Source organism: Eubalaena glacialis, chromosome 17, assembly GCF_028564815.1.
Source record: "Eubalaena glacialis isolate mEubGla1 chromosome 17, mEubGla1.1.hap2.+ XY, whole genome shotgun sequence".
Classification (NCBI taxonomy): Eukaryota; Metazoa; Chordata; class Mammalia; order Artiodactyla; family Balaenidae; genus Eubalaena; species Eubalaena glacialis.
Window position 1 is genome coordinate 80682833 of NC_083732.1, and position 26910 is coordinate 80709742.

Sequence of the window (26910 nt, forward strand, 5' to 3'; positions counted from 1 at the left end):
TTCCATACAAATTGTGAAATGTTTTGTTCTAGTTCTGTGAAAAATGCCATTGGTAGTATGATAGGGATTGCACTGAATCTGTAGATTGCTTTGGGTAGTAGAGTCATTTTCACAATGTTGATTCTTCCAATCCAAGAACATGGTATATCTCTCCATCTGTTTGTATCATCTTTAATTTCTTTTATCAGTGTCTTATAGTTTTCTGCAAACAGGTCTTGTCTCCTTAGGTAGGTTTATTTCTAGGTATTTTATTCTTTTTGTTGCAGTGGTAAATGGGAGTGTTTCCTTAATTTCTCTTTCAGATTTTTCATCATTAGTGTGTAGGAATGCAAGAGATTTCTGTGCATTAATTTTGTATCCTGCTACTTTACTAAATTCATTGATTAGCTCTAGTAGTTTTCTGGTAGCATCTTTAGGATTCTCTATGTGTAGTATCATGTCATCTGCAAACAGTGACAGCTTTACTTCTTCTTTCCAATTTGTATTCCTTTTATTTCTTTTTCTTCTCTGATTGCTGTGGCTAAAACTTCCAAAACTATGTTGAATAATAGCAGTGAGAGTGGGCAACCTTGTCTTATTCCTGATCTTTGTGGAAATGGTTTCAGATTTTCACCATTGAGAACAATGTTGGCTGTGGGTTTGTCATATATGGCCTTTATTATGTTGAGGTAAGCTCCCTCTGTGCCTACTTTTGGATGGTTTTTATCATAAATGGGTGTTGAATTTTGTCGAAAGCTTTTTCTGCATCTATTGAGATGATCATATGGTTTTTCTCCTTCAATTTGTTAATATGGTTTATCACATTGATTGATTTGCATATATTGAAGAATCCTTGCATTCCTGGGATAAACCCCACTTGATCATGGTGTATGATCCTTTTAATGTGCTTTCGGATTCTGTTTGCTAGTATTTTCTTGAGGATATTTGCACCTATGTTCATCAGTGATATTGGCCTGTAGTTTTCTTTTTTTGTGACATCTTTCTCTGGTTTTGGTATCAGGGTGATGGTGGCCTCGTAGAATGAGTTTGGGAGTGTTCCTCCCTCTGCTATATTTTGGAAGAGTTTGAGAAGGATAGGTGTTAGCTCTTCTCTAAATGTTTGATAGAATTTGCCTGTGAAGCCATCTGGTCCTGGGCTTTTGTTTGTTGGAAGATTTTTAATCACAGTTTCATTTTAAGTGCTTGTGATTGGTTGGTTCATATTTTCTATTTCTTCCTGGTTCAGTCTTGGAAGGTTGTGCTTTTGTAAGAATTTGTCCATTTCTTCCAGGTTGTCCGTTTTATTGGCATATAGTTGCTTGTAGTAATCTCTCATGATTCTTTGTATTTCTGCAGTGTCAGTTGTTACTTCTCTTTTTTCATTTCTAATTCTGTTGATTTGAGTTCTTCTCCCTTTTTTTCTTGATGAGTCTGGCTAATGGTTTATCAATTTTATTTATCTTCTCAAAGAATCAGCTTTTAGTTTTATTGATCTTTGTGATCGTTTCCTTCATTTCTTTTTCATTTATTTCTGCTCTCATTTTTATGATTTCTTTCCTTCTGCTAACTTGGGGTTTTTTTGTTCTTCTTTCTGTAATTGCTTTAGGTTTAAAGTTAGGTTGTCTGTTTGAGATTTTTCTTGTTTCTTGAGGTACGATTGTATTGCTATAAACTTCCCTCTTAGAACTGCTTTTGCTGCATCCCATAGGTTTTGGGTTGTTGTGTTTTCATTGTCATTTGTTTCTAGGTATTTTTTGAAATCCTCTTTGATTTCTTCATTGATCTCTTGGTTATTTAGTAGTGTATTGTTTAGCCTCCATGTGTTTGTATTTTTTACAGTTTTTTTCCTGTAACTGATGTCTAGTCTCATAGAGTTGTGGTTGGAAAAGATACTTGATATGATTTCAATTTTCTTAAATTTACCAAGGCTTGATTTGTGACCCAAGATATGATCTATCCTGGAGAATGTTCTGTGCGCACTTGAGAAGAAAGTGTAATCTGCTGTTTTTGGATGGAATGTCCTATAAATGCCAATTAAATCTATCTGGTCTATTGTGTCATTTAAAGCTTCTGTTTCCTTATTTATTTTCATTTTGGTTGATCTGTCCATTGGTGTAAGTGAGGTGTTAAAGTCCCCTACTATTATTGTGTTACTGTCGATTTCCCCTTTTATGGCTGTTAGCATTTGCCTTATGTATTGAGGTGCTCCTATGTTGGGTGCATACATATTTACAATTGTTATATCTTCTTCTTGGATTGATCCCTTGATCATTATGTAGTGTCTTTCTTTGTCTCTTGTAACAGTCTTTATTTTAAAGTCTATTTTATCTGATATGAGTATTGCTACTCCAGCTTTCTTTTGATTTCCATTTGCATGGAATATCTTTTTCCATCCCCTCACTTTCAGTCCATATTTGTCCCTAGGTCTGAAGTGGGTCTCTTGTAGACAGCATATATATGGGTCTTGTTTTTGTATCCATTCAGCCAGTCTATGACTTTTGGTTGGAGCATTTTATCCATTTACATATAAGGTAATTATCGATATGTATATTCCTATTACCATTTTCTTAATTGTTTTGGGTTTGTTTTTGTACGTCTTTTCCTTCTCTTGTGTTTCCTGCCTAGAGAAGTTCCTTTAGCATTTGTTGTAAAGCTGGCGTGGTGGTGCTGAATTCTCTTAGCTTTTGCTTGTCTGTAAAGGTTTTAATTTCTCTATTGAATCTGAATGAGATCCTTGCTGGGGAGAGTAATCTTAGTTGTAGGTTTTTCCCTTTCATCAGTTTAAGTGTGTACTGCCACTCCCTTCTGGCTTGCAGAGTTTCTGATGAAAGATCAGCTGTTAACCTTATGGGGATTCCCTTGTATGTTATTTGTTGCTTTTCCCTTGCTGCTTTTAATATTTTTTCTTTGTATTTAATTTTTGATAGGTTGATTAATATGTGTCTTTAAGTGTTTCTCCTTGGATTTATCCTGTATGGGACTCTGTGTGCTTCCTCGACTTGATTGACTATTTCCTTTCCCATGTTAAGGAAGTTTTCAACTATAATCTCTTCAAATATTTCTCAGTCCCTTTCTTTTTCTCTTCTTCTTCTGGGACCCCTATAATTTGAATGTTGGTGCATTTAATGTTGTCCCAGAGGTCTCTGAGGCTGTCCTCAATTCTTTTCATTCTTTTTTCTTTATTCTGCTCTGCAGTAGTTATTTCCATCATTTTATCTTCCAGGTCACTTATCCATTCTTCTGCCTCAGTTATTCTGCTATTTATTCCTTCTAGAGAATTTTCAATTTCATTTATTGTGTTGTTCATCATTGTTTGTTTGCTCTATAGTTCTTCTAGGTCCTTGTTAAACATTTCTTGTATTTTCTCCATTCTATTTCCAAGATTTTGGATCATCTTTACCATCATTACTCTGAATTCTTTTTCAGGTAGACTTCCCATTTCCTCTTCATTTGTTTGGTCTGGTGGGTTTTTACCTTGCTCCTTCATCTGCTGTGTATTTCTCTGTCTTCTCATTTTGCTAGACTTACTGTGTTTGGGGTCTCCTTTTCGCAGGCTACAGGTTCGTCGTTTCCGTTGTTTTTGGTGTCTGCCCCCAGTGGGTGAGGTTGATTCAGTGGGTTGTGTAGGCTTCCTGGTGGGGGGGACTGGTGCCTGTGTTCTGATGGATGAGGCTGGATCTTGTCTTTCTGGTGGGCAGGACTGCCTCCGGTGGTGTGTTTTGGGGTGTCTGTGAACTTAGTATGATTTTAGGCAGCCTCTCTGCTAATGGGTGGGGTTGTGTTCCTATATTGCTAGCTGTTTGGCATGGGATGTCCAGCACTGTAGCTTGCTGGTCGTTGAGTGGAGCTGGGTCTTAGCGTTGTGACGGAGATCTCTGGGAGAGCTCTCGCCGATTGATATTATGTGGGTCCGGGAGGTCTCTGGAGGTCCAGTGTCCTGAACTCGGTTCTCCCACCTCAGAGGCTCAGGCCTGAAACCTGGCCGGAGCACCAAGACCCTGTCAGCCACATGGCTCAGAAGAAAAGGGAGAAAAAAAAGATGGAAAAATAAAATAAAATAAAGTTATTGAAATAAAAAAATATATATAATAAAAAAATTTAAAAAGTAATTAAAAAAAAGAGAGCAACAAAACCAATAAACAAATCCACAGTGATAACAAGCACTAAGAACTATACTGAGATAAACATAAAAATCAGAAACTAATCAGTTGTATACAGCTAACCCCAAGTCTACAGTTGTTCTCAAAGTCCACCGCCTCAATTTTGGGATGATTCATTGTCTATTCAGGTATTCCACAGATGCAGGGTACATCGAGTTGATTGTGGAGATTTAATCCGCTGCTCCTGAGGCTGCTAGGAGAGATTTCCCTTTCTCTTCTTTGTTCGCACAGCTCCTGGGGTTCAGCTTTGGATCTGGCCCCGCCTCTGCGTGTAGGTCGCCTGAGGGCGTCTGTTCTTCGCCCAGACAGGACGGGGTTAAAGGAGTGGCTGATTAGGGGGCTCTGGCTCACTCAGGCCGTGGGAAGGGAGGGGTACGGAATGCGGGACGAGCCTGTGGTGGCAGAGGACAGCGTGACGTTGCACCAGCCTGAGGCGCACCATGTGTTCTCCCGCAGAAGTTGTCCCTGGATCACAGGACCCTGGCAGTGGCGGGCTGCACAGGCTCCCAGGAGGGGAGGTGTGGAGAGTGACCTGCGCTCGCACACAGGCTTCTTGGTGGTGGCAGCAGCAGCCTTAGCGTCTCATGGCCGTCTCTGTTGTCCACACTGATAGATGTGGCTCGAGTCTGTCTCTGGAGCTCGTTCAGGCTGTGCTCTGAATCCCCTCTCCTCGCGCACCCCTAAACAATGGTCTCTTGCCTCTTAGGCAGGTCCAGACTTTTTCCTGGACTCCTTTCCGGCTAGCTGTGGCGCACTAGCCCCCTTCAGGCTGTGTTCACGCAGCCAACCTCAGTCCTCTCCCTGGGGTCTGATCTCCGAAGCCTGAGCCTCAGCTCCCAGCCCCCGCCCGTCCCGGCGGGTGAGCAGACAAGCCTCTCGGCCTGGTGAGTGCTAGTCAGCACCAATCCTCTGTGCGGGGATCTCTCCGCTTTGCCCTCCACACCCCTGTTGCTGCGCTCTCCTCCATGGCTCTGAAGCTTCCCCCCTCCGCCACCCACAGTCTCCACCAGTGAAGGGGCTTCCTAGTGTGTGGAAACTTTTCCTCCTTCACAGCTCCCTCCCAGAGGGGCAGGTCCCATCCCTATTCTTTTTTCTCTGTTTTTCCTTTTTTTCTTTTGCCCTACCCAGGTACGTGGGGAGTTTCTTACCTTTTGGGAAGTCTGAGGTCTTCTGCCAGCGTTCAATAAGTGTTTTGTAGGAGTTGTTCCACATGTAGATTTATTTTTGATGTATTTGTGGGGAGGAAGGTGATCTCCATGTCTTACTCCTCTGCCATCTTGAAGGTCCTCTCAAAATTAGAATTTTTTATATCAAGGTTTTTGAAGGCTTAATGCATGCCATTTCTATTATATTAATAGTCCCCTCTCCCATTCCCACTCCGAAGGTAATAAACTTTTTTTCTGCACTTATTATGAAAACTGAGAATATATTGCTTTGGATGGCTTTGAATTTATTGACGTGATGAAAACCAACTTAGACATGGTCTCTTTTATAAAGCAGTGGATGTGTGTGAGAATGAGGGCCTACATACATGTTTATAATCATGTCTGCAAAAAACTAGTACTCATGCACTTCAGCGTTTCTTTTTGATAGTTACCTGCAAAATATTGACACTCTTGGGCATTTTGGCTTGTCAGATAAGTCTCATTCCTTGAGAGTTACACGCAGTGCTTTTTGCTTGGTGAAAAGTGAGTTCCAAGTCTCATAGCCTTGAGAAATTTTATTTCTTTCTCCTCTCTTATCTAGTTCCATGAGCATGTGACTGTGTCATTCCTACAGATAGGAGCTCAGGTGTGTTGATGGTACCTGGGAAAACAGATGCTAACATATCATTTAAACAAATACTATCATAAAAATATCTGAGCCTCATGACACATTTTCAAACTTACGTGAACCCATGTGCACATGTTTTGTCTTTTAAAAATAACTTACTTCTTTCCAGAAAGAGGACAAGTTGTTTTAAAATAAATATGAGATATCATTATAAATAAAATATTTTATTTATAGAATTATACATAAAATAATTATGAGATATCATTAGCATTCAAAGATAAGGACAAGGAAATATAAATTTAGATAGAAAATCAATATCAATGTGAAAAAGGGAGTTGTGAGGACTAATACAATGTTAAATTATTCTTCTTACTTCCTGACAATGAGGTGGAAAAAGGAGACATGGCAAGTTATAGCTCTCAGTATTAGCCATGAGGCAGCATTCTGGAACTACCCTTAAAAGGGAATTTCTCTTTTTGGAACACCTGTGTGACCAAGGGCTGTGAGCGGGAAGTGATTTCTTGACCTAAAACTCTTTTTGGCTTCTCTGCAGAGGCCCCAGACCCCTCAGAGTCAAATTTCACAGATTGCTTTCCTTTCAGTGATGAGGAAATTTGAGAAGCTCCCAGAATCTAAGGTGATCTTCGATGCCGATGTTGCTGTGATGGTCAAGTCCGAAGTTCCCGGTTCTGAGTCCTCACTGACGCAGTGCTTGGCAGGTGAGGGGCCGGGCACCTGGGTGGTGCCGAACGAATATGCTCTGCTGATCTTGCAAGACACATCAAGTACAACCCTTGAAATGATCATCAAATATACGTTATAAAAAATACTTTGTAAATCACTTGATTCTCAAAATGTGCATCCAACTCATAATTTCAGTTAGGAGTTTATACTGCATCCACCACCTGCCAAGAACGAGGCTCTGCCAGGTGTTAGGGAGCAGAATTGAAGGACGTTCGTTCCTTGTAGAGCATTTTGTCCATATCAGGAGATGTATCTGTTTATTTCAGCAGTCAGGCCAGAGATGGGTAATAACAACTACCACTTATTGAGTATTCATCTTTACGAGCATTATCTCATAATCCTCCAATCCTCCATGAATAGTCATTGTGACCCATGTTACTGTGTGTGTGTGTGTGTGTGTGTGTGTGTGTGTTTTGGGGGGCAGGGAGTAGGGGTATGTGTCCGTCTGTCCTCAGCATCTCCTGAGGGACTGGGGGGTGACTGTCCCCTGGTGCTTGCAGACTGTGCACTAGATGAAGCCTGCAGCTTCCTCACAGTGTCCACGGCGGGATTGGAAGTCTCCTGCGATTTCTATGCTTGGGCAAGTGACAACATCGCCTGCACAACTTCTGGTCGGGTGAGTCGTGGCAGCTGCATGGTGGGTCTGTCTCTTGTTCTACATCAGACATGCCCTGATTGAATTGACACCACTTTGATCAGGTGATGGAATGAGACTGTCAATAGCTGATCCCACGTTACCTCCGTTTCTTCAAAATGATGGGACTTTGGGAAATTGAAACTGCAGAGGACCAGTGATGGCTCAGGATGAAGTTAACTTAAGGACTGTTTATCTGAGCAGCATCATTTCCAGACAGATCCATCAGAAGAGGATTTCAGTGATGAGCCCCCTCCTTCTGTCCCCCACCCACTTATCTCATTGGGTAGCTTGGGCCACTGGACACGCCAGGACATTGTCCAGAGCCCAAAATACCATCTGTCTCTCTGAGCCCCAGACCCCAGCATTCCTTCCCATTGTAGAAGTAAAACATGATTATGGCTTAAAACGGAAAAGAAAGTTAAATATTAGTTAGAACCACATGAAATTGCTGTTTCAGTAAGTCAAAGCTGGTCGGGTATCAGCAGTTTCATTGTTACCATGAATTAGGACAGAAAGGTATGCAGTGAAAAGCAATTCTCCTAACTTCCTAACGCTTAGCCACATGCAAATCTCCATTTTTACTCCTCCATTCCTTATGGATCCTTCCAGAACATTTCTATGTGTTTATAAGTGTTTATTACATAAAAACATTTTTGTTTACATGCTAATATTTTACAATACATATTCTTTTCTACCTTGAATTTCTTACATAATGTTTATCTTTCTGTATCTAAAAAATGAGCCTTGTTCTTTTTAATGGCAACATACCAATCCATTCTTTGCATGGACCTCATTTATCTCACATTTAAGGGCATATAGATTTGTTAGCAGTTTTTTTTTAATACATTTATTTATTTTATTTATTTATTTTTGGCTGCGTTGGGTCTTCGTTGCTGCGTGCGGGCTTTCTCTAGTTGTGGCGAGTGGGGGCCACTCTTAGTTGCGGTACGCGAGCTTCTCATTGCGGTGGCTTCTCTTGTTGCGGAGCACGGGCTCTAGGCGCGCGGGTTTCAGTAGTTGTAGCACGCGGGCTCAGTAGTTGTGGCTCACGGGCTCTAGAGCACAGGCTCAGTAGTTGTGGCGCACAGGCTTAGTTGCTCCGCGGCATGTGGAATCTTCCCGGACCAGGGCTTGAACCCGTGTCCCCTGCATTGGCAGGCGGATTCTTAACCACTGTACCACCAGGGAAGTCCCCTGTTAGCAGTTTTGCATCAGCACCAGGTACCAGTGCTTGTGTGCAAGTGCATATTCGTAAGTGACAGCCCGGAAACAGCATGGAAGGTGGACCCCTGAATTTTAGAACTCAAGCTGGGGCCTGGAGCTGTAGGATCTTGAGAAGAGCAGGGAGCTGTCTTGGATTGAATCTCAACCCCGTCATTTTGGGGCTGTTTACCACGTGCAGGTTCCTTAACTTCTGTCTCCTCATCGGTAAGATGGAGTCTGGTGAGTATCCGAGAGACTAACTCCGTACACACAGTGGATTGTTGAGGACACGTTCGCTTCTTTGAGTTTAAAGCATTTTGAGGAGGATGACCGCGCCTTTATTGGTTTTCGCTGCCATGATTCAGACCTGCCTTAAGATATATCAGGGGGAAAAGGGGGTGGGGTGGGGGAGGGAGGATGGGCTAGTAGGCTGGTGACGCTCAGCAAGAACTCACCACCTTAACCAATTAAGGTCAGGACTGAGCCGTGCTCTCAGTGTCGCCTCTCCTGCCCTGGGACAGTGCAGACAAGTTGGGCTTACTTGTTATCAGGGTCCAGGTGCTGCTCCCGCATCTTGGCTGGTCCACGGTGAGTGATTCTGCTACTAATGGGACACCTCTGTCCAGACTTCCGTCAGGTCCTTTGTGGTCTGAGGGTCACAGCTGTCAGTGACAGTGGTTCCCTAGGCGACTGTCAAGTCCTTGGGAATCCCTGATTTAGAGAACGTCTACTACTTGTGTTTCCCTAAGGGATCAGAACCAGCTTATAGAATTAATAATAACAGAAAGAGCTGACATTTGTTGAGCGCTTACCAAGCACCTGGCATTTCTGTGAGTAAACGTCTTAGATTATTGATCATCTGATCCTCTGCTGACAGCTGCTTGCTCAGTAAGTGTGGATTATAGTCTGCAAGATATACAACATTTCATTTTATTAAAAAAGGCAAAAAAAGAACTAACTCTAACTTCAGCCCCTCAGCCCATGAGAGACACTGTCTTACAGGGAGAGTAGTTAGAAGGCGGCTCTGGAGCCAGGTTGCCTGGGTTCAAGTCCCAGCCCCGCTACTTGCTTGCTGCTCTTTTGCACCTTGGTTCCTCAGAGCCCCCATAAATATGGGGTAATAACAGCACCCGCCTCACAGGACTGTTGTAAAGTCATACACGCGAAAGCTCACAGGACAGTTTCTGCTGCAGAGGAAATGCTCAGTGACCTTTGTCCTAGTCGTCACCATGGTTGTTAGTGTGTTATCCACACATCAGGTCGACGGGGATTCCATCTCAACCATTAGTAAGGCTCCTCTCCGGGGCCGGGGCCCTGCAGTGCCTTTGACCATGAGGGATCTGTCCACCCAGCCCAGAGCTGAGGCCACGGTCCCAGGAGCTGACTTCAGGCCCCTTGGCGCCACTGGGTCTGGGCCAGGCTCTGGGTGGGGAAGGGACTCTTGCTGAGGCAGGAGCCCCGTGCTTTGGGTTACCTCCGCCCCCTCCCTCAGTGCCCGCCGCCACCCAGCAGAGCCTGACTGCAGATGGGACCAGGGCTCCTGTAATCTGGGACCCAAGACTCAGGTCCTTCTCAGTCTGCAGGAATCTTGCCTCCTCAAAGGCCCTTCTTCCCTCCTCAGACCATCATCCGTTCAGTGAGTTCGGGTTTTTTTCTAAAAAGCAAGGAAAGCTGTTGTCTTCAAATAGCCTTTGTTTTAGCCTCTGCCCTCCCCAAATTCCCAAAATTGAACTGGAAAACTCAAAGTTGGCAACTTTGCAGGGGGTGGGGGCAGGGAGGGGGCAAAATACTAGAAACAAGACAGAAATTGATACAGATTTAGCCTACCACACCCACACAGCCAGAGCTCTGGACCTAGGGGTCAGAGACACTGGAAAACAGCAAGATCTTCAGAAGCCTGACCTCCCCATTTCCAAGCTAAAGAACCTTCCCCTGATCCTCCCTGTGTACAAGCTGTGTGCCAAACAAGGTCTTCCCTGAGCTGGACCCTGCCTCTCTCTCTCTCTCTCCTCCCATCACGCCCCTCTCATAACTGACAGTCCCTGAGAACCACTGGACCTAGTTAATGAAAACACCCACGGGACCCCAGGTCTCCATCTCCGCCGTTTCTTCTGCTTACAATCCCCCTTCTCTTGTTTCCACCTGACAAACTCTTATTTATATGTCAGAACCCCACCGAGATTCACTTTTTCTGGGAAAATTTTCTAGCTCCCCTTTCTCAATAGAGTTAACCACTCCTTCTTCAGGGGTAATTATCTCCTCTTTTATTACACATGTCTTTGCAGCTAACACTCTGGGCTGGAATTTACTGCTTACATGTCTGTGTACTTCAATAGATGGGGAGAAACTAAGGAGCAGGACTCTTCTCTTATTTATCTTTGTAGCCCCCGTGCCTAGCTTTGGTTAGAGTTTAATAAATGTTTGTTGAATTTAATTGTTAAATGTCACCGGACGATAATTCAGCCTCTTTCCACGTTTAGGAGGAAGATGCACTGGGGACCTCGAAGGCCACCAGCTTTGGAAGTCTTATGTGCCAGGTGAAAGTGAGGAGCAGGGGTGGAGACTCTCCAGCTGTGTATCTGAAAAAGGGTAGGTTGATGAGCTGGATGGCCCGGGGCCCCAGTAGCTTAACTTGTTCAGTGTCTGGAGCTGCTTTCCCGCAGGACGCCTTTAGAGAGGAGCCACGCTGCCCCCAGCGCAAGGGGCAGGGAGGCCCATCCTGCAGGTGAGCGATTCAGTTGCAGAGCAGACACAAAGGCTGCGGGCAGAGGCCAGCTGAGTCCACACCTGTGCCCTGTGCAAGCTCATGTGGCTGCCTGTGACATGGGGGGGGTCCCCAGCAGGGCCGTAGGCCCTGGGCTCCCTGCAGCTGCCCGTCCTGACCCTCCATCTCACGGACCTTCACTCCCCTCTCCCTTTCGTGTCCACCCTCCCCGGAAGCTGTCAGACCTTCTCATGAGCAGCCAGACCTCCAAGCTCTTGTCTCTCCCTGTCCTGCACTCAGGACCTCCCCGGCTGCAGTGTGTATGCACGTTACCTGGGGGCTGGTAACACAGCAGATGCCGAGTCAGTAAGTCAGGGTAAGGCCAAGATTTTGCCTATCAAATAACCTCTCAGGGACGCCAAAGCAGCTGGTCCCTGGACCGCACTTTGAGTAGCGAAGCCGTCTCGTATTTTATAGTTTACAGCTCACTTTCCCAGACACCTTTCATTCCACCCTCACAGAGATTCTTGAAGGAAGGTGAAAATGGGATCATAATCCCTGTTTTACAGATGAGGAAACTGAGGCTCAGAGAGATTAAGAGTGTTGCCCAAGGTCATATTGCTAGTAAATTGGGGATCTGGGTTTGAACCTAAGTGCGTCTGATTCCCCTACATGGCCTCACAGAGGGGGTCAGGGAGATACTTTCGGTCGCTGTAACACATGTGGGAGAAGCAGTGGGTCTTTTCCAAGAATCCTACAGCCTGCACGACTCCTCCCTATCCATCAGGGCCAAGAGAGGGGACAGCAGTGCAGGGTCCTGAGCCCTGGCCCACGACTACGCTCTGCCCGTGAGCTGTGATGCCCTTTCTAGTCACCGCTCTCCCGGCCTCGCTTCCTGTGGTTAAGGGTGAAGGGACTAGAGCCCGCCTGGTGGGTTGACCCCAGCTCTGCCACCACGAGCTGTGTGTGACGGTGGACAAGTTCCTTGACATTGTAGGCTGCTGTGATTCCGTTAGTCAAGTAAGAGTCACAGGTCAACTGAGGTTGTTGGGAGGTGGGAATGAGGATGCTTTCAGAATGATGCGATGCTTTTAAAACAGTGTGTGGCGTGTGGTAAAGAGCCAGAGGAGGGCTTCTACGACCCTTGTCACTCTTGCTAACAGTTTCCCGATGACCCGAGGCAATGGCTGTGAACCGGAAGACAGGCCAGGGGACCTGAGCGAGGACGGGGGGCGGGGAGGAGGGGTTGGAATGAAGGTGGCAGGCATGTCACTTCCTTAGGTCTGAAGCTCCGGGCAGGCAGCCCGGCTCCCAGCAGCTTCAGAATTGCGCTGCGAGCAGCTGGTGATGGAGAGGATGCCTCGGACCAGGCCCAGGGCCTCGGCCGACCTCGGTAGCAGGCTCAGCCCACGGCAGGGACAAGCGTCTGTGTACTGTTGTCTCTGGTCGTTCTTTCGCCTAATACCTCCATCCTGTCTTAAATGAGAGCTCCCCTGGGAGAATGGAGTCCAGCAGAGCTGGCTTTTCTCTGATCTCTGGCCAGGTTTTAGAATTTCTGCCCCAGTGTTTATTCCACTTATTTTTACTACCCATTTTGAAAAATGACAGAGCACAGAGATTATTTTCTGAAAAGGAAAACCAAAATAAAACAAGTAACCCCTCTCAAAAATGTTCTTTAAAACCCTACTTTGGCCTTTTATCATATTTTTTTAAAAACGCAATTGTATTTCTTTTTAAGTGTTTGTTATTTTTTTCTCCTCCTCATCTCCTGAAAGTTTATACTTTGGGGGAAAATTGCAAGAGAAATTGTGAAGCTTCTTTGCTGCCAAGCTAAATCAAGGGCAGAACTGTTTTTTGCCTTTTTTTGTTTTGTTTTGCCTTTTATATTTTCAAGCAGAAAATGCACAGACCCAGCCATTCTGGGTTCTGTTATAATGAAAAGAGAAGGGAGGTAAACAGGATCTGGCTTTAGACTCCCCCGCTCCCAACTTACTAGTTCTATCTTTGATCAGGAACAACTTCTTTATTTTACTTTCTGTAAAGTGGGAATAAAATGCCACAGCTGAGCAGGAAAGGACACAGTTTCTGAAAGTCTCCTGCACAGTCCGTGGCACCCAGTTGGTAGTCAGCATGTCCCTCCACATGCCTGAGCTTAAGTGACCTGGAAGATGGGACAGCTTGGTCCATCCTCCAGGACCATCCTCTGTCCATACCCACTTAAGGTCCGTGGCCTTGACTGTGGAGGAGGAGCCATGTGATTTTTCAGTATCAAAGGAAGTCAGGGCCTGAAGGTTCCTTGGAGATTATCTAGCCCTCATGTCACAGGTGAAGCCTAGCAACAGGAAGCATCTTGTCACACTGCATCCAGGTGGACCAAGGACTGTAGGCCCGACCTCCCCCAACTCGGGAACTTCTCCCAGACCTGCTCCATTGTCTAGGACTCCAACACCGTGTGGGTGAGCCCAGCACTGCACGTCCCATACATGTTTACTGAGTGCCCGTGGAAGGATATACACTTCGCAGGTGCTGTGGATGCCGCTGTGATCGAAACAGACAGAATCCCTGATTGATAGAGGAATTGGTCCAGCAATAAAAGCACTTCAGAGGGTGATACGTGCTTTGATGAAAATGAAACAGGACATTGGGGTAAAGATGGACGTGGGCTACCTAGAAGAGCCAAATTCATGGAGAAGAAAGTGGAACAGTAGTTACTCAGGGCTGGGGGAGGGGGGAATGGGGAGTTAGTATTTGATGGGGACAGAGTTTCAGTTGGGAGGATGAAAAGTTCTGGAGGTGGATGGGGTGATGGTGCCCAATATCATGAATGTTCTTAATGCCACTGAACTATACACTTAAAAACGGTTAAAGTGGTAAACTGTTTGTCATGTATATTTTATGACAATTTAAAAAGGAAAAGAAAAATGAACATGAGCTGCTTTGGGCGCTCAGGGAAGGAACTTCAGAGAAGGGAATGTCGGAACTAAGGATGAGGAGGAGCCCACCATGCCCAGATCTCAGGGCAGGTGGTCCTCTGTGCAGGCTGTGTGGAGGATGCCCAGTGAGCTGAGACGTGGCCCTACCATCCAGGGCAGCACTGAGCAGTAGAACTTTCCGCAGGGATGGAAATGCTCAATGAATGTCTGCTGTCCAAACTGACAGCCAGTAGCCACATGTGGCCACTGAGCACTTGGAATGTGGCTATTGCAGCATGAACTCTGATGAACTGAAATTGATCTTCGAGTAGTCACACATGGCTTGTGACTCCTGCTGGTGAGAGCGGGGACTGTGTCCAGGGAATCACAGCTGGTGGGGCAGCAGTAGCTGTCTCAAGTGGCTTAACTGTAGGGTGAAGGATGACAGAGCCTTAGTAGAGGCACAGACAGAATGTAACAGAGATCAAGGGAGGGAGATGAATTCTAACCGTTTAAAGCTGGGAGATGGGCCCTTTAAGTCAAGCTGGGCTTTGGCGAAGGGTGGGCGGGGGCTTGGCCTGGCACAGTTAGAGGACAGTCAGGCAGAGGGGGTCTGCGTGAGCGAAGGCTTGGAGGGAGAAGATGCTGGCTTTTTGGAGACCTGTAATGTATCTGCTGAGCGTCAGCTAAGGGCCAAGCTCATGGTTCAGCCTTTTAATGTCCAGTCTATCTTTTCATCTGCTCAGCATCTGTGAGGATTATATACCGTCATCGCCGGTTACAGAAGGGAAAGCTGAGGCTCGGAAGACCTAAGAACTCACTTGCCAGGGGTGCCGCGGGGATTCGCACTCGGGTCCGCCTGGTTCTGAAGCTCGCACTCTTGCTCCCACTCTGTACGGTCTCCACCACCTTTAGGTGCATGTGTTGGTTAAGACCTGGTGACCTGCCAGGCCACTGGGAGGTCAGGGTGGCCGAGAGCACAGGCTCCGGTGTTCTTTCTGCCACCACCAGCTGTGTGAACCTAGGCCAGACTGTTCACTCGTTAAGGTTCTCTTTCCTCAAGTGCAAAATGGATATAATAATAGAACAGACATGTTGGCTATAGTGAAATATATATATCTGAAAAAACCTCATATTTGCAAAAAGATGCTCTAAAAATAACTGGGCTTTTATGGGAAAACGAGACTTAGGGACAGGCAAAACCCAAACCAGGCCACTTCTAGCCAGAGGACTGACAAAAACAATAACAATCCTATTTAAAATGCTGGCAAAACTTTAAAAAGAGACATATTGAATCCATCACAAAGAAAGGCTACAGTAAATGTGAAGGGCAGGGTAGCTTGATGGGGGAGGGGAAGGCCTGAAGATGTTGAGGCACAAAGATGCACAAAGAAAAGGGAAAATCGCAGTCCTCACTTTGAAGACAGAGCCGCTGGCCAGTCTGAGGCAAGAGGAAAGCCGTGGGCTGATGGGCATCATGTAGTCCTGTGTTTCTGCAGCTTGCTGCCTTCAGCTGCATGGGTATGTGCTGCATTCACCTGTAGTTTGATGACACGAGGCAGCGACAAGCTGGGAACACTGCAGATCAACCAGTGCAGCCTCAGCATTGCAGCGGCCGAGCTGCCTGTGCACCACATGTTCAAACCACTTTGCGTTACAGAAACACACGTGACAGCAGAGCAGTCCGAACCGAACTCAAGGGCAGTGAACATTAAATGAGGTCGTCTAGGTGAAGCACGTGGCCTGATGTCTGTGTGTATAGTTAGAGCTCAATAAATATTTGCTGGGAATAATAAAAAACCATAATAAATGCCAGTTCTCCACACCTCCCCTTCAGACCCTCAAAGGTGTGGTGGGTGTTTGTCCAGGTGTGCTGGTTTGGGGCCATGGCTTTGGTGGGCTCCATTGCTCTGCAACACGGGAGGCCCAGGATTGTCATGGCACAGGAGCATCTCGCTGGACCGCACCCTGTACCTGGTGTGGTCAGAGGGTCCACTGTCATGTGACCAGCACGCTCTGCTCAACTCTGCATTGTTTTGAGATCTTAAAAAAAATTTTTTTTCTACCTTTTCCCCAGGCCAAGAATTCACCACGACAGGTCAGAAAAGCTTTGAACAGACTGGTTTCCAAAGTGTGCTCTCCGGAATGTACAGCCCCGTCGCCTTCTCAGCCTCAGGAGCCAGTCTGACCGAAGTCCATCTCTTCTGTCTCCTTGCCTGTGACCGTGATTCCTGTTGCGATGGCTTCATCCTCACGCAGGTCCAAGGAGGTAACATGACAGTGAGGGCTGGGGCTTCCCTCTTCCACGACCTGTGGTGTACAAAGTTTGGGGAAGGCGTGGGATTGCAGAAGACAGGATACACAACACGGCGAGTGCCTGGGGAAGCGGCCACGCTCACTTAGAAAGTGATATTCACAAAATTAGGGACTATCATGACCCTTCCAACAGGTCACATACTATGTTGGCCACTTCGCGTTTTAATACCACGTTTTTCCTTAGTGCTGCCTTCAGAGGAGGTATTTCGAGCGCCATTTTCACAAACCAGGAAACTGAGGCCCAGAGACTTTCAACCAGCTGCTCCTAATCACTCTGCTCCTGGCACAGGCACGGAGTGACGGAGCTGAGATTTGAGCCCAGGTGTATCTTCAACAGCGTTTCACTGCCCCCTCTGAAGCCTGGACCCACCACATTTGGTTAGAAAATGTTAGTTCATTCCCATCACCCATGATCATTCATTCAGTGATTATTTATTGAGAGCCTACTGTATACCAGGTCCTGTGACCCATAGGGCTGGAATTTTCAGTTGTCTCTCAACAGTGGGAATAGACTTCTGTTTACAAAAATAAATCCGTGTCCTTGGCTACGTAGCCTTGTGGTTGTTGAGAAGGGGCTTAGGTCAGACGGACCTGGGTTCTAGTCATCACTCTGTTACTATCTCACTTTTCTTGAACAAATTGCTTAAACTAAGTTGTAGGTCCCTTATCCATGAAAGAGAGATAATGATAATTCCTATTTGACTATTCGTTATAAAGATACTGGGTGCAAAATGCTGGACTTGAGCTTGGCTCCTGGTATGCTATTAATTTAGTGACAGAGGGACTTACCTGTAACCAACTGCATGATTGGCAGCTTCAGCTTATGGAGAATTCTGAAGATTAAAAAAAATGTGAAGTAGTCTTATATATCTTTTTATGACCCTCACTTACAGTCAGCTATAAACCTTAAGTGATCACCATACCTGTGCAATCCAATGTTCCAGGTATTGGGAATCGATAAAAGGAGCTTAGAATGTGGTCAGGGAGGCAGAGGTACCATGAAGGACCATGACCTTCGCTCCCTCATCTGTGCTGTCATCCAGGCGCGTATGGAGCTCCGCTGTGCACCAGGCTCGATACACAAGGCGACACAAGTGTCTGAGGCCGTAGGAGGCTTGAGTGCAGAGGAGGGAGATGTCAAGGGGGCTTGGTGGTCAGGGAGAGCTTTCTGGAAGAGGAGAGACTTGATCCAGGCTTTGCGGGATGGGTAGTGTTTAGATGGTAAGAGAGGAGAGAGAGTCTGGTCAGAGTGGGCATCCCTGGGAGCTGAGCTCAGTCGGGGAGACCGTGTATTCTGGAGAACATCATCCATGACGCTGGACTTATCAGCCTACAGACCCAAGGCTGTGATCAACTCCAGCATCTGTACATCATTCCCTCCAGACTCAGAGGTAGATACTGTTGGCTGTCTAGCTTGGTCACCTGGTGGGACAGTTGTATGGTGAGCGATGGAAGATATCAGGTGTCAGATTTGGTGATGGGAAAGGGAGATTTGGGAAGGTCCATATGGGGTATATGCTAAGTATGAAGTGGCTTTAAGACATTCACAAAATGTGGACTGAGCTTTTGGATACAAAGATCCAGAGCTCAGAGAGGGAGTCTGGGTGGGAGATGGAAATGTGTGAACAGCCAGCACTGAGGTGGTAGCAGAGGTGTGGGTATGGATGGATTTCCTAGGAAGGGGGTGCTGGGTGAGAAGATGGAGGAGGGTGGGTCTGATCCCTGGGGAATATCTACATAACTGATGAAGAATCTGCATAGAAGACAGAGAGGAGGAGACCCAGGAGAGCAGCAGGTCATAGAAGCCAGACTGGAGACGGTTGAAAGATGAAGGAAGTTGTCAACAGTTTTGAATGCTGCTGGGTGTTCAAACAAGGTGACTCCTGAAAAATGCTGAGGTCAGCTCGCAGTGGTCAGCAGAGGCTACAGTGAGAATGTTTTGTTGGAGGTCAAAGGAGCCCGGGCAGGAATGTAGATTGAAGTAAGTTGAATCCTAAAATTCCTTCTAGGTTTAATGCTTTGTGGTTATGTGATGCGCATTCATGTCAGTGTTTAGATAAGCAAAAAAATAGACATTGTACACACACATGTACACAGACACATGCACACAGGCACACCTCATTTTATTGTACTTCACTTTATAGTGCTTCGTAGATGCTGTGTTTTTTTACAAATTGAAGGTGTGTGGCAACCCTGCACCGAGCAAGTCTGTCGTGCCATTTTTCCAGCAGCATTTGCTCACTTTGTGTCTCTGTGTCACGTTTTGGTAATTCTCAAAATTTGTCAAACTCTTTCATTATTATTACATTTGTCATGGTGACCTGTGATCAGTGATCTTTGATGTTACTGTTGTAAAAAGATTACGACTCGCTGAAGGCTCAGATGATGGTTAGCATATTTTAGCAACGAGGCACTTTTAAAGTAAGGTATGTACTTTGTTTTTTTAGACGTAATGCTATTGCACCCTTAGTAGACTACAGTATAGTGTGAACATAACTTTTATAGGTACTGGGAAACCAAAAATTCCACGTGACTCACTTTCTTGCAACATTTGCTTTATTGTGGTGTCCTGGAACCAGACCTGCGACTGCTCTGAGGTGTGTCTGTATATGTCCTTCTTTATGTGTGCCTATATGTAGAAACACTGCAATTCAAATCCAGGTTGCTTTCTGCCTTCTTTAATCTTAATGTCTTTTCTGAGGATACCACAATTTCCCCAGATGTTCGATTACTCACCAGACCACAGGATTTTTCCAATTGGAAAGATTGACTTCATTTTCCTTAGGATCATCTATGGAATAATTACTTTGTTCTGTGGAGCAGGAAGCCCACACAACCCTTTTTTCCATGATGTTTCTGGCTAGCAGCTTGCCTGTCTTTCCCTCCCAGTGTAACCCGTGATCTGTGAATTATGTCGATCTGAACAACCACCTCGCAATGCTGCAAGTTAAGCTTTTCTTTGAGACACACATCAAACATCAGGCAGATGTTTTTCCCAGTCTAGTCTGATGGGCAGCCCTGGAATTTTAACTTGTGAAGCTTTGGCTGGATCTGCTGATGACCAGGAATGGAATCCTGCTACATGCTTTTACTGCAGTCTGGAAAGGCATTTAATTTCTGGTGGAGTCCCCCTCCTCCCCGTCCCCTCCTCCCCTGCAAGACTCCAGCCCCTCCAACCCTGAAATGGCTTTGTTTCCACTGATAATTATTAGTGAAAATTCATGAGGCTTCTGGACCTACATTTCATGAGTCTACTTGTAACACAACAAGGAGTTGAGGCCACTTGGAAATGGGGTTCAGTGGCACTTGTGTGGCCTGAGGCTCCCAGGAGCGTAATTGAAGCTGGCTCACGTGATCAGCAAAGCGATTTCAAATCTCCAGCTGGCGCCCACCTCTCAGACACCCGGGGTTCTCATCGACACTTGAGCATTAGTTAAAGAAGAAAGCTGCCTGCGTTTCTCTTCCCAGGTCTGAGAGCCGGAGCCGAAAAACGTGCCCCACCTCTTGTTTAAGTCCATGGTTCTTTCTTTGGCTTCGGAGAGGGGCAGCCGCAGAACTCAGGCTTCCTCTGGGCTCTCGGCAGGCGCTTACGCACCCCTGCTGCCCTGTGCTCGGCTCCGGCTCTGGGTCCGGCCAGGCCGGGCGAGGCACTCACTGCCCGCTGGTCCTTCCTCTAGTTCTGTGCAGTCACTCAAACAGCCCCATCTGTGAAGTGAAGTGGCCTCACCAGCTCAGGGATTCTGGGGTCCGGCTGTGCGCTAGGATCACCTGTGGTGCTGTTCACAGGACTAATTCCCAAATGCCACCCTTGAGACCTGTCAAGTCGGAACCTCTGTAGTTGGTGCCCAGGAACAAGCACTTTCAATACTCTCTCTGTGATTTTGGTATAATCGGTCTAAACACCCTGGTTTGAGAACCACCGAGTTAGTGGGTCTCTAAGGTAACTTTTTACCACAGAGATGCTGCTGATGATAATGATGACGATTAGTTTTAACTACTCAGGTTAAAAGTGGGACAGGAGAGAACAAAATGTCAAATTCATAAGGCAGACATCCTTGAGTCATCTACATTGGGGAAATTTTGGTGCAAGAAGTTTGAAACTTATCTGGATTTGGACATAAATTAGGATAAAGAAGGGAATAGGAGCTGCGGGGTGGTATATTTCCTTTTTCTTTTCTTTTTTTTCCCCAGGAGAATCTGAACAACTATACTACCTAACAGGGTTATGTATCCAAATAATACATAAAGTATTTAATTTCTAGATCTCAATAAATTTGGGCAATGTACTTAACTTATGTGAAGCTCAGTTTCCTCATCCGTGAGATGGAGATAATAATGTCAATAAGAATTAAGGAGATTAATATACTTAAAGCACTTATCATAGTGGCTGGCACATCACAGGCATCCAAAACATTTGAGTTACTTATATTTACCTAACTAAAATCACTATCAAATTCAGTTAGCTTGGGGGTAGGATTTTCTGCTACTAAATGAATTCATAACATTAAGGTAGCTTTTTTAAAATTCAGAGTTAGAAGATATATTCAAGACAAAATAGTCCAGTGCCTTCCAATTACCAAATCTAGTAATGGATTTCTCTCTATGCATCCCGGAGATGTGGGCACACAGCCTTGGCTTGGTTACATCCAGAGACAAGGAGCTCATTTCCTAACAGGGAAGCTTGTGCCATGGGTGCACAGCGCTTGGCTTTTAATAGTTCCTTACTTTGAATCTAAATACTGCTTCCTGAGCTCCTTCAAAATTGATCTCCTGTGTGTGTGTGTGTGTGTGTGTGTGTGTGTGTGTACGAGAATGAGAGACAGAGAGAGAGGCAGAGAGAGAGAGCTGTTTATTTCCTTGAAGCCTCAAAAAGATCGAAAATGGAGACAGAGGATTCTGGCAGTAAGACCCCTGGTGGTATCAGAGGTGTCATTGCTGCTGTCCCCATGAAGAAGGGGTGTCCCTCCTCTCAGGAATTTGCCAGTAAGACAACTGCAGGACGATTGGGGAAGGATAGCCCAAATTAAAACCAGGCTCCTGAGTTCCGGTGTCCACTCCCGAGGAGTAGTTCCCTGCCCACAGCCCACAAGCCTGTCAGGGCACAGCTGCATGTCTCTAAAGGGGCTCTGCTTGGTCCCCACCACACTGACCTCTCTCCCCTCTCATGACTCTGTAGGTTCCATCATCTGTGGGTTGCTGAGCTCTCCCGATGTCCTGCTTTGCCATGTCAGAGACTGGAGGGACCCTTCGGAAGCCCAGGCTAAAGCTGCGTGTCCTGGGGTGATGTATGACCAGGACAGCCGGCAGGCGACGCTGCGTCTGGGAGGCCAGGAGTTCAAGAGTAAGCCTCTGCCTTCTGCCCGTGTGCGCTCCTTCACAGTGAACTGTCCTCACCAGCAAGGTCTTCTCCTTTGCCGTGAGCCCTCTCCATACCCTGAGCTGTTTATCTTTCTGAAAAGAAACTGTACCCAAAAGCTGCAGAAAAAACAACCAGAGCGTCTCAGCAGCGCTCCATGGGAAGCATGACGGAGCTCTGGGGCCGCAGGTTGGCTCGGGGGAGGCTGGCTCAGCCGGGCAGCTGCACTGACCTTGGCCGGGCTCGTTCACATGTCTCGGGGGTCGCTTGGTGGTTGACCGCTCTTGTCTGGACTTGGCCAGGGTGGCCTGGCCCTACTTCACGTGCCTCTTCTTCTGGACGAGCATGTTCCCCTGTGGGCAGAATCGGGAAAGAAAGAGGGTAACAAGCCAGGCCGTTGAAGGTTGAGGCTTGGACCCGCCCCTGCCACCACTGCCTGTCGCACTGGCCCGGCCCGACTGGAGGTCAGGAGTGGGGGACATACTCCATCCTTCAGTGGCAGGAACTGCAAGGAGGGGGAAGAACTGGGGCCAGAAATGCCATCTGTCCCCCCAGGGCCACCTCCCTGGGCCTATCTCCCCCTCTGTCAGTTAAGGAATTCCAGGAGGCAACCACTGCACTGCCATCCTAGATACAGGGGCACAACGAACTGTCGACCCCCCGACAGGGGCTCCACCGACAGAAATAACCGCTGAGCTTGCTCCTTGCCCTTTTTTCTTTCAGAAGCTCTTCCACCATCTTCCATAAGCGTATAAGCGCTGGATCTAGAGATCACCCCTGAGATCATCCGCCCCGCTCCTCATTTTACAGGGAGGGGCCTTAGCACCCGAGGCCCCGGCGGCCAGTCAGCTCTCCCTCCGCCTCCCCCAGCCCCGGCCTGTGCTCCTCTCAGCAGAGCTCCGCCAGGCAGGAGTAGAGACTGCTCTGTCCCGAGCTGGGGGCCACCACGCCAGGGCACTCAGTGTGGTCAGGACCAGCAGGCTTAGCATCACCAGATGATCGTGAGAAATGCAGATTCTCAGGCCTCTCCCCAGACCCCAGGGAGGCCCCAGGAATCTGTTCTGACGGGCTGTCTGGATAGTGCCATGCCCGCTAAGTTTGAGAAGCACTGAGTAGGTGACCTGGAAGTTTCCTTCCGACCGGGAGAGTCTGAGTTTTCGGCGTGAACGGGGCCCAGCTGCTCACTTACCTCTCCCGGCTGTAGTGTGAGGTTGGGGGCAGCGGGCTCCATCTTGTCTCCTCTCTGCTCTATTTATCTGCCAGCCTGGGAACTCAGAACTTGACCCCACGGTTCCAATCCACCCTCTGAGTTGAGAGGGCTGAAAGCACGAGCTGGTGTCAGCCAGACAGAGGAGAGGAGGGCACTGGGCAGAGGTCAGAAGAGCCGTGAGATGCCCTGGAAGGTGGTCCTTGAAGGGGTGCCAGAGACCATGTCCTTCCTCCCGGAGAAGTTTCCACGCCCTGCTTCTCAGTGTACTGCAGCCCTTGGGGTTCTAATGGCAGAGAGCTCAATGTCACCTCCTCCAAAAGCCCTCCCTGACTACCTCTGCAGGGCTTATCACTTCTTCCTCTGCGGAGCTTTGTGCATGCTCCATGCATTGCCCTGTTAGACAGTGCAGTGGGCAGTGCATCTAAACCGAGCCTTTGCCTGGCTGCTGCTCTCCCTGGCCCAGCTGAGAGTTTGCCCCCTGGTGTTGAATCCCACCTTTGGACACCAGCTGTGTGACCTTGAGCAAGCCAGTAGATATCTTCAGGCCTAATTGCTAATGGGGTAATGACAGTTTCCCTCTCACTGGGTTGTGAAGATGAAAGGAGAGGGTAAACAATAACAATGGTGATAGAAAGTCCGTCTTCCATGGTGCTCACTAGGAGCCAGGCCCTGCTCCAAGGTCTTGACCTTTTCTAACTCATGAATCCTCAACACAGTGCTTTAAGGGAGGTACTACTGGGACTCCCCTGGCGGTCCAGTGGTGAAGACTCCACGCTTCTACTGCAGGGGGCACGGGTTCCATCCCTGGTCGGGAAACTACAATCCCGCATGCCACGTGGTGCAACCAAAAAGGAAATGAAGTTTAATTAAAAAAAAAAAAAAAAGGGAGGCACTATTATCATTATCCCCATTTTACAGCTGAAGACACTGAGGCACACAGAAGTGGGGTTTTTCCAAGGTCTCAGAGCTTGCACGTAGAAGGGCTGGGATCTGAAACCAGGCATTCTGGCTCCAAAGTGACGTTCTTAACTGCTTCCCTATATTGGCACTTACAGATGATACACGTGTAGAACTTAGTATGGTATCTGACACATAGTATTAATATTAGATGATTTTATTATCATTTAAAAATCTGTCATTTTTTGTTATATTTAAGAACTGGACTTACTGTATAATATATAATAAGAACTGTGTCTTATTAATTTCTGGATTCACACCATGGAGCATAAAACCTGGCATAGAGAATATACATAGTATCTGTGGAATGCCTATTTACCAAAGCCTGGAAAAAAATATTGCAGAATTTGTGGAATTCCATGAGGTTTAGTTTCTTTTGGGGTAAGTAAAATCAAATAGCTTATTTCTATGATGGATAGTAAACACATGGTATCCATTACTCTGAGAGGTAGCCCAGTGTGGAAACGAGCATTTGAAGAAAGACATGTGATCCATTCATGGGCAATAAATCCAGAGTGAAATGCTTAACACAGAGTGTGTGCTTGGTACGTGCCCAAGAAGTGAAGACTGTGCCCTTGTCTGGCCTCCCTGAGAAGGAGTGATTACCGAAGACTTTTGAAGTTCTTTATTTTTTTTGGTGCCCTCTGTGTATATATATATATTGGGGTGCTGGCAAAGCTTTAAGAAGGGAACCCTTTGATGGGGATTTCAGGCAGCCTGAGGCATATTCATGATGTTCCAAACTGAAGGTTGACTTGCACACAGACTGATCTGGAGGCCACCTCCAATTGGGAACAATAGGGCCAAATCCTTCCTTCCCACAATATGACATCAGCCTTAAGTACAATTAACCCTTGAGAAAATAAACATAGGGATTTAAATTCTTACTAAAGTGTGAAGAGCTGATAAGTACCTTTTCCTAATGGCAGATATTGATGGAGGGATACTGATAGAGGGAAAGAGGAGTGAGGATTCCAGGTATCTGAACAACTGAAGGAGACACTGTGGAATGGATTGGTAGCACGTGGGAAGGGGATAGGGATGATAAAGAGGATTTCTATCCCTCCCACGGTTGGTTGAGGGCCAGCCTCTTCCTTCCATTTTGCAAATGGTTAGATGGTCTTTAAAATACAGACTCTGGAATCAGACCCCAGGATTCAAATCCCAGTGTGAATGCTTACTCGTTATATGACCTCTCTGTGTCTTGGTCTTTCCAATTATAAAATGAGGATAATGGTGACTTCTGACGCCTGGGGAGGTTGGGAGGATTATAGGAGGAAAGGATGTGAAGCACTTGGAGTAGTGCTTGGAGCGAGGTGGGCACTCAGTAGATACTGGAGACCCTGGAGCAATGGTTGGCATTTAAAATACTGCAGCTGAATCCTGCTTCCCCACCCGTCCCCCAGTTCCGTGACCTTGTTCAAAGCACCTAACGACCCTGAGCCTCAGGGTCTTCATCTGTAAAATGGGGGCACACTTTTTAAATATATTACATAAGGCAGTGCTAACGTGCTCTACAGGCTGTAGTTTAAGGTATCGTTTTCTGAACCCCAAGTCCCTGGTCCCCCAGTTGCACATCCAGCAGAGGCGCTCTGTAGGATGTCGGGTCTGGACATCCGCTCTCACTGTTCAGCTCACCGGTACGGCAAGGGTCTGCTTCAGCAGGTGATTCATGGAGAATGAGTATTTTCTTATAAAATGTAAGTGAATTGATTGCCAGTTGTAGGAAATCACAACCCAACGGAACACACTAAATTCAAATAGTAAGCGCGTCAGTATCCGTGTCGCATTTTACAAAGTATTTTCACATCCATCAACTCAACTGATCCTTTTGACAATCTGGTGAGGCAGAGGCAATCTGAGGCAGAAGTGTGAGGTTATATCACACTTTTGCTCATGGGAGTGAATTTCATAGGTGTGACGTGTCACACTTCAAGAAACTATCTTTGCATTAAGTGCCATGGCTGTGGCTTCAACTCAAGCTTTGGAGACCAGAGCTGTCAGGGGCATCTCTCACTGTCTGCTGCAGTGGCCCTGCATCTAATTTACTGGAAGCAGAAAAGTGCTTCAGAGGTATCCTTGTATCATACCAGCAAATTAAGGAGTCTGGTAATTGAGAATTTTGCTCCCTGGACATTTCTCTGGGGCTGCTCTACTCCAGATATTGGGGAATGAATGTCATCTACCAGCATATTCTATTTCAAGATTTTAAAGGGCTGTGGGGAGAAGGGAACAAAAGGTGCAGGAAAGGCAGAGGGTCAATTGTGCACTGCAGAGATGAGCTGGGAGGGGCACGACAGCCATGGGGAGGGGAGTTGCTGAGCTAGCCCAGCTATCACTCGTCCTGAGAAGCAGCTGGGTGTGAGGTGCCAGGCCAGGTAGTAGACTACAGAGACGGGTAGAGTGGTTTCTGCTCTCAAGGAGCTCACAGGCTAGTTGGGGTGACAGATATGGACATTATTAAAGTATAGTGGGCCTCCTATTTGCTCATCTTATGGACTGATGAAGGATTGTGGGACACAGAACCCCCTTTAGCACTTCTCTCCTCTTTTGTTAAGCCAACCAACCCTTTCCTGCTCCGTGGGAGTAGGGTAGACTTCTAATATTACCCAGAACAAACAAATACACCCCAAAACAAACAACCCCACCAATCACCCAGAAGCAGTCTTATCAGTACGTTTTACTGGCTGTGAGGTTTCTCTTTCCTGTCACCGATTTCTGTTTAAACCGGTGCCAGGTTGATGTGTGTCTCAATAGAAGAGCCCACTCAGGGTCTGCATCTCCCAAATTCCCAGTGGACGTGTCGGGTGTTTTCAGCTCTTTGGTGTTGGCTGGATCATCTTCTTATTTCTAAGAAAAAAGGCTTGGAAAGCTCTGGGGCTGCACATGCCTCATTTCTGACAACACCTTGTAGTACAGATGAATTAAAAAATAGGCAGACTGAACGTCCCCTAGTGCC

The 26910-nt window shown here is 46.7% G+C and overlaps 1 protein-coding gene across 1 annotated transcript in view; it reads left to right on the forward strand.

The window, feature by feature from the left end:
* Window positions 1–26910, forward strand: part of TG (thyroglobulin) — a 246605-nt gene that overhangs the window by 58682 nt on the left and 161013 nt on the right. The window contains exons 23-27 of the mRNA XM_061171320.1: window positions 6515–6631; window positions 7157–7272; window positions 10977–11085; window positions 16190–16381; window positions 21605–21769. Coding sequence (XP_061027303.1) covers window positions 6515–6631; window positions 7157–7272; window positions 10977–11085; window positions 16190–16381; window positions 21605–21769 — 699 coding nt within the window. The remainder of the gene's footprint in view (window positions 1–6514; window positions 6632–7156; window positions 7273–10976; window positions 11086–16189; window positions 16382–21604; window positions 21770–26910) is intronic.